Below are 13,627 nucleotides of genomic sequence, written 5' to 3'. Positions count from 1 at the left end.
GGGTGGGGTACTGACAACGCCTATATGAGCTTGTTCATTGAGTAGAGAGCTTCCAAATTCTTATTTCTTGATTTTTAGAGAGAGAAAGGGGAGGGAGTGAGGGGGAGTGAGAGACAGGTGGGAAGCAGAGGAAGAGACATCAATTTGTTTGTTGTTCCACTTATTTATGCATTCACTGGTTGTTTCTTGCATGTGTCCTAACTGGGGATTGAACTGCAACCTTGGCATATCAGGACAATGCTCTAACCAACTGCACTACCTGGCCAGAGCTCAAGTGAAATACTTTACAGACAAAAAGGAAATTTTGTAATATCCTCTTGTGAAAGATTTTAGTTAGTCCAACTGTCCAAAGAATGTGTGGTATGGATCAGGGGAAGCATTTTGAAATTTTCCTTTTCATTTACTAGGTATTAATTAAGGAAAAGAGGACAGAAAATTTATGTTTTAATATAGAAAAAAAGAGGACAGATTACTAATAGAAAATATACCTCTAGATTACTAATTTTGTAGAAGGGATAGGAGACAGATGGGCAGAAAAGATAATGTGAAGAATGACAGTTCAGAATAAAAATCTTGCTGGGAAAAAACACAAATTTTCTGTGGGTGGAAATGCCATAATAATGTAATAAAAATGTAATGATAGAGATAGGCTAAAGACACATGACTTGCAAATGTAATCTAGAAACATGAAGCAAGATTGCAGAAGCTGCAAAATTAGGCCAAGTGATGAAAAGGACCTTTAGCCAGGTTAGTAGAATACCTCATCAAAGTTAAGATATGGAGGTTAAAATTTTGGAGAGGACAAAAACCACTTCCTAAAAAAGTCTGACAGGGCAGAGAGAGATGATAAACCTGGGTGGTGAACAGGAAGAAATGGTGCAGGTTCATAGGTATTTGGATTATAAAGAGCCTAGTAAAACAAGGGTGTCACCTATGCAAAGTTACCACTGCCCAGGGTCTGAAGTTTGGGTCTGCAGGTCCAAACATAACTTAACACCCTTATTCCCACCACATCAGATCCCATTGCTATACATTTTCACAATTCCTTACACACCTTCATGGTATTTACTTATCACAATTACAGTTATCTATTTAATGTCTTTCTTCCCCCACTAGACTGTAAGTTCCATAAGAACAGGGACCATGGTTGTCTTCTTAACGGCTATATTCCAGAACAGAGCATGGCACCTGAAACAGTTAAATCTAGGGAGCACTCTGCCCTCTTTCCTTCCCACCTGTCCTCTCTCCCTCTCTGGCATGTGCTCACCCATGCCTGCCTACATACAAAAAATAAAATAAAAATAAAAATAAATTTGTTGATCAGGCCTCTCACCAGGACAGTACTGGAAGTTAAATTTCACACATCTTACTCTTATTCCTAGCCTTCCCTAGTACTGATCACTGGGGACTGCTCAAGGAAAAATAGAACTCTTTCTATAGATTTGTTAATTCCACAAGATAGGTAAAATTGCACTTTCTTTTGATCAGCCTTGGTGAAATCAGTAAGAATTGTTACTAGTCAAGCTCTGACACTTTCAGGATTATTCTAGGGCTACACCGAACAGCCCGCATTCCCAGTCTTTCGGGAGGCAAGTCCACCCTCTACCTTGCATGACAATTACTTGTGCACAGATCTCACCCTCCCTGCATATCCAAGGCAGCTAATTCACCTTTAAATCTTCACAGCATCTACTACTTAGTAAGCACTCAAAAGATGCTGCAGGGAAATATATTTTATTAATAATAAAAATAACCACTAACTTTTACTGAGCTCTTTGTTTTTAAGGAGCTTTTTTAAAAATTTATTGATTGATTTTAGAGAAAAAAGAAAGGAGACAGAAAAACATCAATTTGTTGATTTGTTGGTTCCACTTATTGATGCACTTGTTGGTTAACTGTTGTATGTGCTCTGACTAGGGATCGAACCTGCAACCCTGGTGTATCGGGACAACACTCCAACCAACTGAGCTACCCAGCCAGGGATACAGAGCTCTTTATACCAGGAACCAAGATAAGTCTTTATATGCATTAATTAAATTAGCTCTCCCAACAACCCTGTGAAGTGGGTACTATTATCTCCATCTTATAGATGGGTGGGGCCTTTACAGAGCTTATTTGCCCAAGTTTACAAAACTATTAAGTGGTAAAGTAGGAAACTGAACCAGACATAAAACCCAAAGCTAGCATCCAGGCTTTAGAACTCTTTTTTAATTTTTTTTTTTAACAGAGAGAGAGATGAAGGGGGAGGGAAGGAGGGAGGAGAGAGAGAAACATCGATTTGTTGTTCCACTTATCCCTGCATCCATTGGTTGCCTCCTGCATGTGCCCTGACCAGGGCTTGAACCTGCAACCATGATGTATAGGGACAATGCTCAAATTAACTGAGCTCCTTGGCTAGGGCTAGAATTTTATTTCACATATACAATTCACCAAAATTCTCTTCAAAAGATACTGTTCAGAAAGTGAAAAGGCAAAATACAGATTGGGAGAATATATTTACAATACATGTATCTGAAAGGACTTGCATCTAGAATATACAAAGAACACTTTGAAGTCAATAAAAAAACAAACAACCCAATGAAAAAATGGGCAAGACTAAACAGACACCTCACAAAGACACACAAATGGCCAATCAGCATGTGAAGATACTTAACATTATTAGTCATCAGCAAAATGCAAGTTAAAACCCTAATTATATGCCAGTACACACCCACTAGGAACACCAGAATGGCTAAAAGTAAAATGAAAAATACCATGTGTCAATGATGATGATGTGGAGAAACTGGAAAACTCATATATACTGGTGGGAGTGTAAATAATGTAGACATTTTGGAGAAAGGTCTAGCTGTTGCTTAAAAAGTTAAAAAAAAAATGACCCAGCAATCTCATACCTAGATATTTACATAAGAGGAATGAAAACATATATCCAAACAAAAATTTGCACATGAAAGTTCAGAGCAGCTTTATTCATAATAGCCAAAATAATGAAAACAACTCAAATGTTAATAAATAGGTTAATAAATAAATTTTAGAATATTATACAATGAAATACAAAGCAAAAAACAGGAACAAATTGCTGATACATAGAAAAAACATGTAAAACAGATATCTTAAGCAAAAGACGCCAGACACAAAAGAGTGTATGTAGTTTTCTAGTGTAAGAAATCGTATCAATGGTTGTATGAGGGCAAAGGTCATAGAAATGTTCTATGTATTAATTGGGATAATGATTATACAGGTGAGATTATACAGGGCTATACACCCAGCCCTGGCCAGGTGGCTTGGTTGGAGCATCATCCCATACACTAAAAGATCGCTGGTTCGATTCCTGGTCAGAGCACATACCTAGGTTGTGGGTTTGAGGGTGCATATGGAAGGTTTGATGTCTCTCTCTCTTTCTCTTTCTCTCTCTTGCTGTCCTCCCACCCCTTTCTCAGTGTACAGTTAAGTAAATAAGCAAGGCACAGACCAATGTGTACAGTACCTTGTGTGTTAAAAAACAGTGGGAGGGAATATGTTCACTTTCGCTTATATATACAAAACAAAACTCCAGAAAGATATACAAACACTATTAATCAACTTTAGGTAGAAGGGAAGGCTTTTCACTGTATACTGTATGACATATTCAAAAATTAAAAAAAAAAATTAACCCGAGTTCCAGAAAACTGGTAACTGTTCTAATTACCCTACATCACAAATCCAATCCTTCCAAATTATGTTTAAAATGTGAAAGAAGTTGGTGGTAAAACAAACCTAATTCCTTAAATCTTCCCCAACTAATAGAAACCCTATTCTTCCAGACCTGCAGGCCAAAATCTTTGGTGTCATCCTTGACTCTTTTTCTCTCACTCCTTAAATCCAATGCACCATTAAATCCTATTGGCTCCACCATCACAACACATTCAAAACCTGACACTTCTCACCACCCTGGACCAAGCCACACCATATCTTGCTTAGCCTCCTGACTACACTGGGCTCCTCAGTCCTGCCCTTGCCCTCCTGCAGTTTCTTCTCAACAGTGCAATCTGATAATACTATTAAACCACTAAATCACCTCATGCCACTCCTTAGCTCCACTGTGGTTTCCCTTCTCAGAACAAAAGTCAAAATCCTTTCTAAAATCTGCAAAGTTTATTTTACAACTTGATCTGCTATCCCTTGATCATGATGAACTCATCTACTGCAATACAGCCACCACGACCTTCCACACTATTCCTCAAGCACACCACACATATTCCTACTTCAAGGCCTTTGACCTTGCTCCCTCTGCCAAAAATGCTCTTCCAGCAGATATCCACATGGCTAGCTCCCTTAACTTCTGGCCTTTACTCGAGTCATCTTTATAAGGCCACCTCTGGCCAGCATACCTAAAATTTCAACACATCATCCTCATACCCTCACCCCAAACACACCTACAGTCCTCTTCTCTGCTTTATTTTTCTTCTTAGCACTTACCACTACCTAACATAGCATATATTTTAGTTTTTTACTCTAATTATTGTCATCTTCTCATAGATTGCAGTCTCCATGAGGGCATGCATTTAATTATCCTTCGTGGTATCTGCAGCACCTAGAACAGTACCAGGCACATAGCACACACATAATATGTGAATGAGAGTGAATGAATCAATAGGCTTGGAACTAATAAGAAAACAGGGCAGAAACTACAGAACAGGTAAATCAAATGGCTAACTGCAGGTAAAGATCTGCAGCTCAAGTTTCAAGGGAAGCTTTTGGCACACCTGTGATGTTGCTGGCTCCATCAGCATGTAGTAAACCAGGTTAGCAACCACGACTCCAGACTGAATTAATGTCCCCTAAGAGCACTGAATGTTCCTGAGAAATCTGGGGGCAATAAAACCACCAAAGAAAAACATTTTTACCTACCCATTATGAACTATGCTTTAACATGCTGCAACCCACAACTGAAACTTATTTAAGAGGCAGGCATACACCAAAGGACACAGCTAAGGCTAGAATTCTGAAGTACTACCACGGAGACAAGAGAAATCTAAATCTGAAGAAATCCATGTAGACAAAATCTACCTAAACCAGACTCTTCCACTCACTAATCAACTGTATGACCAAAATCTCTCTGAACCTGTTTCTTGTAGCCCTGTTAAAAAAAGGATCACAACCATCCAAGGCACTCTCAGCTAGTTATATTGAGGATGAAATAACGGAAAAGTACTTTTAAAAACATAAAATGTCATACATTATACAAATGCAAGAAGTTACTATACTTCATGATGCTAACTTATTGGCCTCTAGGAAGATTTAAAAACAATGTCTTTTTTGGGAAACTTTACATTTTAGAAGTTTTTATAGATTTATGATTCAGGATGTAGAGAATTCTGCCCTAGACTCCAAATTAATAGAAAAAAATATTTTTATATCTTTTATGTATTTATATACGAGTATTTGCTTCAGAGAAAGAATAGGAGGAAAATTCTTTTCTCAGTTACAATATACAAATATTTCCAAGGACTTAACCACAAGGTTATTAATCTATCAATATTACTCAAAATAAAATAGTACAAACCAATACATAATATATAATAAACATTTATATATAAACATATAAAACCTTCAAGGATTAGGGGTGGAAAGAATGACTGCAAATGCACAAGAGGGAACTTTATAGTGGCGGAAAGAGGTTGTGATCACCTGAGTGAATACATTGTCAAAATTCATCAAACTGTACGGCTTAGTGAGCACACTTAATTGAATGCAAATTACACCTCAGTCAAGTTGTTTAAACAAATTAATGTCTCTCCTGTTTCTTTAAATTGAAAAAAAAATCACTCAGTTGTACCATGGCCTCAAAGATAACTTATGTAATGAAGTCTAATATAACACCTTAACGATTTAAACGATGACAGAACCTAAGTCAATGGTAGAAGAAAGATTAACTTATGACCCTCTAACCTCAAGGTGAACGCAAATTAGAAAAAAAATAAACGCAGCATAATGGGGGAGAGGGTGAGTCCCAGTTTCTTACAAAGAAAACGAAAAAAAAAAAAGGCATTAATTACTTCCGAAGGCAGAGTGGAAAGAGCAGAGGTTTGGAGCCCTTCAAAACTAGGTTGGAATGACTCTAGAATGTTAAGTGTGTGATCTTGAGAGTCCTCAGTCTCTGAGACTCAGTTATCCTTTCTCTAAAATGGAGATCATAATGGCTCAGTGTTCAACCTAGCACACAGTAAGCGACCAATACATAACGGATACAGGGTATTATTTAAAAGCACCAGAATTTAGGCATCCGTAACCCCCACCCCAGTTTCCCTCTCACAGTTGTGGCCCCTTTCGTAGGCTTGATCGCCCTCAGCCAGACGTTATTTCCCTCCTAACACACACCCCTCGCAGCCTTTCCGGGCCCGACCACCCCTCACCCTCCTGCTCCAAGGGGCTGCCCACCTCCGGGTCCCCACCTCACCCCACCTCATTAAGGAATCGGGTGATATCGTAAACTCGCCCGTGGATCACCAGCCACGTCTCCTTCGAGGTATTACGCTGCGCTACCTCCTCCAAACGGAAATAGGTGACGGGGGTCTCCAGCCCTTGCCCCTTCCCATCGTTGCCGCTAGCGCCCACAGTCGCCATTAGGCCTGAGACGCCTCTTCTATACCGCTACCCAGAATTTCGCGGCTAATTCCTTGAGGTAGACACGGGTCTCAGCCTTCCCCGGCTTCCGTAACCAGGACCCATAAGGCCGTTGGAGGGAATCCTGGCAACAGCCAATCATGCTTCCGAATAGTTCCTGGTTCATTTTCTTTTTACCAATGAGACGAGGGATTCAGTTTCAAGTCCCGCCTACTCCTCGCCAGTTCCTCAGGACGTAAGCCTCGTTCGAGGTCCACCTAGCCAATCAGAATCGTCCATCCTCTCCCATCTCGCCAATTAGATACCGTGATTTTGGAAAGGCGCCTAGTGGAGACGTATTGACAGGTGTCACACAATTGAGGGTTCCCCTTCACTGGCGTGCAGACCTGCAAAGTCCTGAAAGAAGGGGCCGAGTCTCCATTTTTCCCTTCCTCTTCTCTTCGCCATGGGTTACTCTTGAGTCGCGATGAGCTCAATTTCCCCACCGCCTGTGCGGCCTGCATTCTAGCCCCAGGTGTACATCTTTTTATTTTGCATGGGACCTGATGAATCCCCACTTTTAAGGGTCAGTTTCCTCACCAGTCAAATGGGCATGCAAACTTATACGGTATAGAGCACAGATTTTCAACCCGTGTGCCACAAGAATTTTTAAAACATTCAAGAGCTGACTATTTCATCAGAGGCACTGACCTCTTTTCCCTTAGATTGTCAAATGAAAAAAAAATGGCAAAACAACAATAGCCATCCGGTGTGAATGAATCAAAATTATACCTTTTTTTTGTCAGATTGCAAAAAATACAGTACTTTTTTTGGTGTGCTGCAGAATTTTAGTAATTAGTTTATGTGTGCCATGAGATGAAAAGGTTGAAAATCACTGTTATAGAAAAATGTGGCTAATTAAATAAGAGAGGGTGTCTGTAGAGCTCTTGGCACATAGCAGTCAATACGTCGATGAAAAGGCAGTGTTAGAAAAGGTGTGCTGGCTGGCCTGAAGCCTTGGGACAGGGGTAAGGGGTAGAGTGTGGAATATGCCAAGTTTCTGCTGCTACTAAGTACCTGATTTTGTTATGTGTCAATTATATCCCAATAAAACTGGAGGGCAGATTGATTTTTAAGTGAATTATTTGGTGATCAGAACATATCTACACTAAGTTCATTTCTACGTTCTCTAAAATAGAGATTGCCTTAACTGTCACAGGCTGGAGGTCCCTAGCATTTTGGAATTCCAAATATTGTTAATGTGCAGTGTTGTGAGCTAATCATTTTAATGGCCATTACAACAGACAAATAGATCGTGGTGAAATAGTTTCATCAAATCACTCCCCCAGGCTCTCCACAATCCATCCCCAAGTTTTTTGACTACTGGTTTACACTATTCCCTTTTATAAGCCTTGTGCACCAGCCACTGACTCCTAAACCTGCTGGTAATAAACTCACATCTGTGGTCATACCAGGCCTATCCACTTACGATACCCTCTTCCTTCCCATGCCTACTCACCTTTCAAGCTCCTGCTCAAATTCTTCCTTTTTCACCAACTCTCCTACCACTCTGAGCTCCAGTGGTTCCATCATCTTATACTACCTAAGCATGGTACTGTTTCAGGAAACCCCTCTGTATTTAAAATCATAACTTTCCACATTTACCTCTCTAATTAGATTGAAACTATAACAGGAAGCCCAAATGATTCTTAGTATATTCCACAAATTCTAGATTCAAATATCTGCATTCATTCTAGAGATATTTACTGAACATTTACTGAGTCACAAGTGGTGTGATAAGCTCTAGGGATAGAAAGGCGACAAAACAAAAAAAGCCCTCTGAAATAAACAAAAACATTTACATATGCAGTACATAAATCTCAGTGCTACAAATACAGACTTGTACCAAATACAATGAGAAACAGCTCTGAACACATATTTGTTAAGTAACACTTACCTCCGGTGTGTATGAGTCCCCCCAAGAGACTATGTTAAAAGGGTATATTCCCTACTTTCCAGACATACAGTCTCTTCCTCAACTTGGCTCTTGGCTTGCCTTGTTCCTTTCATCAAGAGATTGTAGCATGAGTGGTGCTGCACAAATTACAAAGTCTAGACCTCAAGAGGCCTTGAAGTTTCCATCTCCACCATCTTAGGACATTACCCCAAGATCATGATGCTGCAAAGAAGCCTGGGATTAAGGAGTCAGCCATTTAAATGCTGTCTCAGCTGAGCCCACCCCTTAATCAATTTTTCAGCTGAATGCAAACACATGAGTGAGTAAGGCTAAATCAGCAGTACTGCTCAGTCAACCCACAGAATCATGAGAAATACTAAAACATTGTTTTAAGACACGAAAAAAAACCCACAAAACACTGAGGTGTTTTTTTGAAGCATGTTAGATATGCAATGCAATGTATTTTTTGTGCATGCAATGTATTAGTAAAATTACACAGCATTTCTTTTTCTACCTTCACCTGTAGGAAACTGAGTCCAATTGTGTTTTTCAAAACCCTAAGAGGATAGCCTGGACCAACCACTCAGCAACAGGAGGAGGAGGTAATACACATGGAATACCACAAAAGCAAAAGGGGGCTTTTCCAAGAGAAAAGTAGGTGGGGTTCCTCCAGTAATAGTGATGCCACAAGCTTCCTCAAAGGGACCTTAGCAGGTGACAGGGCCTTTGAGGGGGAGGACTGCGTGGTGCGTGCAGGAAAATTGGACCCTCGGTACCAGGGCTCCCAGCCAGCAGATGCGCTTGAGCCCTAGTGTGGAGGCTTGTCAGCTCTGCAATACAATAGACCTTTCAGTGACCAATGTGGGCTGAAAGCTTGAGGGCCCTTCCTGAATGTTTTGTACTATATAAAACCCTGGGGGTGAGGAGAACACCCCCATAAATGCCTGAGACTGAATTTGTCACAATCATGGTCAGTGGAATTAGGGTCAGATTAAAGTGTTTTTTAATTAATATTTAAATTTCTGTTGTACAATAGAATTTCAAACAGGTTAAATGGAAAGAATAATACAATGAACTCCTGTATAATTCTAATTTAGATTCATCAATTGTTAATACTTTTCCATATTTGACTTCTTTGATTTATGTTTATTATTGTTGTTAATAATGTTAAGTCATTTCAGAATAAGTTCCAGTCATCATGACCCTTCACCTCAAAATAATTCTGTATCTCCTAAGAATAAAAAAAATGCTCTTACATAACCCCGGTATAATTTTTAAATTCAGGGAATTTAACATTTACACAAAACTATTACCTAACATGCTGTCCATATCACTTTCCAGTTATGAGAATAATGTCCTTTTTGAACGTTTGATGTGTCTTTGTGATCCAGGATCCAGTCCAGAATCATGCAATGCACTTGTTTATGTGTCCTGTGTCCTCCGTCTCCTTTAATAAGGTCCATTTCATCAGCCTTTCTTTTTCCTTCATGACATTGACATTTTTGAAAAGTATGGCCTCAAATTGAATTTGATTCAGAAAAATATTGTAGCCTATATGCAGTGATTATAAATTCATATTAGAAATTTCTAACACATTAGCCAGAAAGTGTAGCTTGGAATCCTGTCCCTACCACTCACAAACTGGCAAAGTTAGGCAGCTTTCTAAGTGGATACCCATTTGTTCTAACACCATTTGATGAAAGCATGATTCCCCATTGAATTCTTTTTATGTCTTTGTTTAAAATTTATTGACCATGTAAGTGTGGGTCTTTTTCTGAACTTTCTCTTCTGTTCCAGTGATTTGTCTGTCCTTATGACAATGTCACACTGTCTTGATTACTATTGCTTTATAGTAAAGCTTGAAGTCAGGTGATGTAGATCCTTCAGCTTTGCTCTTACCTTTCAGAATTGTTTCTGCTATTCTAGACCCTTTGTATTTCCACATAAATTTAAAAATCAACTTGTTGAGTGCTCACTTTGGCAGCATATATACTAAAATTGAAACAATGCAGAAAAGATTAGCATGATCCCCATTACAAGGATGACTCGCAAATTCGTGAAGCATTCCATATTTTGTGCAGTGCCCTGGTGGGCAGCCTCACACCCTTTGATTAGCTCGGAAGAAACAATATGAGTCAAGATGCAATGTGTGGCCTCAGTAGCAAAACTGTAATTTTTCATTGTAATAAAGAAAAAACCCAGCTTGTTAAACCAAGTGATCAAGGTTACATAACCAGAGATAAATCATGTTGATAGCATGTACCCCCTGGTATGTGATAAGGAGGACACTTCACCTCTCTGGTATGCCTCCTCAATAACTCATAACCCCTGTCTACACATGAGAAAAACATGAGGGACATTCTACAAAACACCTGACCAGTATTCCTCAAAACAGTCACACTCATTTTAAACAAACAAAAAAGGCAACACTGAGAAATTGTCAATTGTCTCAAGTAGACTAAGGAGACACAACAAGTGAATGCAATGTAATATCCTGGATTAGATCCAGATAAAGTAACGGTAATGTACCATTTTGATTTCTTAGTTTTGACAAATGTACTCTAGTATATGTAAAATGTTAACATATGGGAAGCTGAGTGAGAGGTATACAAGAACTGTACTATTTTTATAATTTTTCTGTAAACTTAGAATTATCCCAAAATAAAAGGTTATTTTTTAATAATCAGCCTGTTAATTTCTATAGAATTTATAAAGAATAAATATCTTAACGACCTTTTGTTTTACAGTGTGCAAACACTGTATACTTGTACTACTGTATTTATTTGAATCTTTTTTTATTTTGTAGCTTTCATCATAGAGGTCTTCTACATCTTTTGTTAAGTGTATTTCTAAATATTTTATGGTGTTTAATGCTATTGCAAATGGTATTATTTCATTTTCCAGTTGTTTGCTGCTATGACAGAGAAATATAATTGACTTTGTACATTGACTTAATATCTTGCTAAATTCACTTATAGTTCTAGTGGTTGGTTTTAGATTTCTTTTTTTATATTGATTATGCTATTACAGTTTTCCAATTTTTTCCTCCTTTATCCAGCCCCTTTTTTTTGTTTTTATATTTCTTAAGAATAAACTTAAATGTAGCAATCATGTTGCCTGCTAACAGAGACAGTTTCACTTCCTTCTTTCCAAAGTGCACTTTTTCCCTTGCCTTATTTCTCTGGCTAGGGTGTCTAATACAACATTGACTTAAAATGGTGAAATGAGTATCCCTGTGTTGTTCCCAATCTTGTTTTTTTAAGATTTTATTTATTTTTAGAGAGAGGGGAAAGGAGGGAGAAAAATGTGGAGAGAAACATTGATGTGAGAGAGAAACATCGACTGGTTACCTCTCGTACACACCTGACTGGAGACCAAACCCTCAACCCGGGCCTCTGCCTTGACAGCGGAGGAAACCGGTGACCCTAGTTTTGCAGGAAGATGCCCAACCAACCTGCCCAACCAACCGAGCCACATTAGTCAGGGCTGCTGTTCCCAGTCTTAGCAAGAGAAAGAAAGCATTCAGTCTTTCATGATTAATTATGCTGTCTGTAGATTTCTCAGTAAATGCTCTTTATCAGATAGAGGCAGAATTTCCCTATATTCTGTTTCCTGATCTACTTTTTCTTAATTACAAAAGGATACTAAATCCTGTTAAAATTTTTTCTGCATCTATTGAAGTGATCATATGATTTTTCTTTTTTATTCTGTTAATAATGGTGAATTACTTTGAATGGTGTTCAAACATTTAACTAACTTGTGCATTCCTGAATAAACCCCACTTGGTTATGATATTAGTCTTTTTTATATATTGTTGGATTTGATTTTGTACTACCTCTTTTTTTTTAATATATTTTATTGATTATGCTATTACAGTTGTCCCATTTCCCCCCTTCTCTCCCCTCCCCCCTGTACCCCCCTCCCACCCACATTTCTCCCTTTAGTTCATGTCCATGTGTCATACTTATGAGTTCTTTAATTTCTACATTTCCCGTACTATTCTTGCCCTCCCCCTATCTATTTTCAACCTACATTCTATGCTACTTATTCTCTATACCTTTTCCCCCTCTCTCCTCCTCCCACCCCCCTGCTGCTAACCCTCCATGTGTCCTCCATTTCTGTGGTTCTGTTCCTGTTCTAATTGTTTACTTCGTTTCTTTTGGTTTTGCTTTAGGTGTGGTTGTTGATATTTGTGAGTTTGCTGTCCTTTTATTATACATGTCTTTTCTTTATCTTCTTTTCTTAGATAAGTCCCTTTAGCATTTCATAAAATAAGGGCTTCGTGATGATGAACTCCTTTAACTTGACCTTATCTGAGAAGCACTTTATCTGCCCTTCCATTCTAAATGAGAGCTTTGCTGGATAGAGCAATCTGGGATGTAGGTCCTTGTCTTTCATGGCTTGGAATATTTCTTTCCAGCCCCTTCTTGCCTGTAAGGTCTCTTTGGAGAAATCAGCTGACAGTCTGATGGGAACGCCTTTGTAGGTGACTGTCCCCTTACCTCTTGCTGCTTCTAGGATTCTCTCCTTCGTTTTTACCTTGGCTAATGTAATTATGATGTGCCTTGGTGTGTTTCTTCTTGGGTCCAACTTCTTTGGGGCTCTCTGAGCTTCTTGGATTTCTTGGAAGACTGTTCCCTTTGCCAGATTGGGGAAGTTCTCCTTTATTATTTGTTCAAATACGTGCTCAATCTGTTGCTTTTCCCCTTCCGATTCTGGTACCCCTATAATTCGGATATTGGAACGTTTAAAGGTGTCTTGGATGCTCTTAATCTTTTCCTCAATTTTTTGAATTCTTATTTCATCATGCTTTCCTGCTTGGTTGATTCTATCTTCCTTCTGGTCCACTGTATTGTTTTGAGACTCATATTCATTCCTTTCACTATTGGCTCTCCTCCGCGTGTCTTCCTGCATCTGTTTTATGGTAATCTGCATTCTTTCATCTAGATTTCGTCCAAAATCCACCAGTTCCGTGAGCTTTCTGATCACCAGTGTTTTGAACTGAGCATCTGATAGGTTGGCTAATTCTTGGTCGCTCAAAAGGATGAGTCCTGGGGGACTGATCTGCTCTGTTGAAAACATGGTTTT

At 38.9% G+C, this 13,627-nt stretch overlaps 1 protein-coding gene and 1 non-coding gene across 2 annotated transcripts in view; one reads left to right on the top strand and one right to left on the bottom strand.

Moving 5' to 3' along the window:
* Window positions 1–6,720, bottom strand: part of LOC114515504 (cytochrome b5 type B) — a 28,010-nt gene extending 21,290 nt beyond the window's left edge. The window contains exon 1 of the mRNA XM_028534778.2: window positions 6,442–6,720. Coding sequence (XP_028390579.1) covers window positions 6,442–6,603 — 162 coding nt within the window. The 5' untranslated portion in view covers window positions 6,604–6,720. The remainder of the gene's footprint in view (window positions 1–6,441) is intronic.
* Window positions 6,721–10,507: 3,787 nt separating this feature from the next.
* Window positions 10,508–10,615, top strand: LOC114488471. The gene has a single exon (XR_003683787.1). It is a non-coding gene; the product is annotated as a U6 spliceosomal RNA (small nuclear RNA).
* Window positions 10,616–13,627: the final 3,012 nt, after the last annotated feature.

The sequence above is a fragment of the Phyllostomus discolor genome, chromosome 12 (genome assembly GCF_004126475.2).
Source record: "Phyllostomus discolor isolate MPI-MPIP mPhyDis1 chromosome 12, mPhyDis1.pri.v3, whole genome shotgun sequence".
Taxonomy (NCBI): domain Eukaryota; kingdom Metazoa; phylum Chordata; class Mammalia; order Chiroptera; family Phyllostomidae; genus Phyllostomus; species Phyllostomus discolor.
The sequence above is the reverse complement of the archived record's forward strand: the minus strand, read 5'-3'. Positions and strand labels throughout refer to the sequence as shown.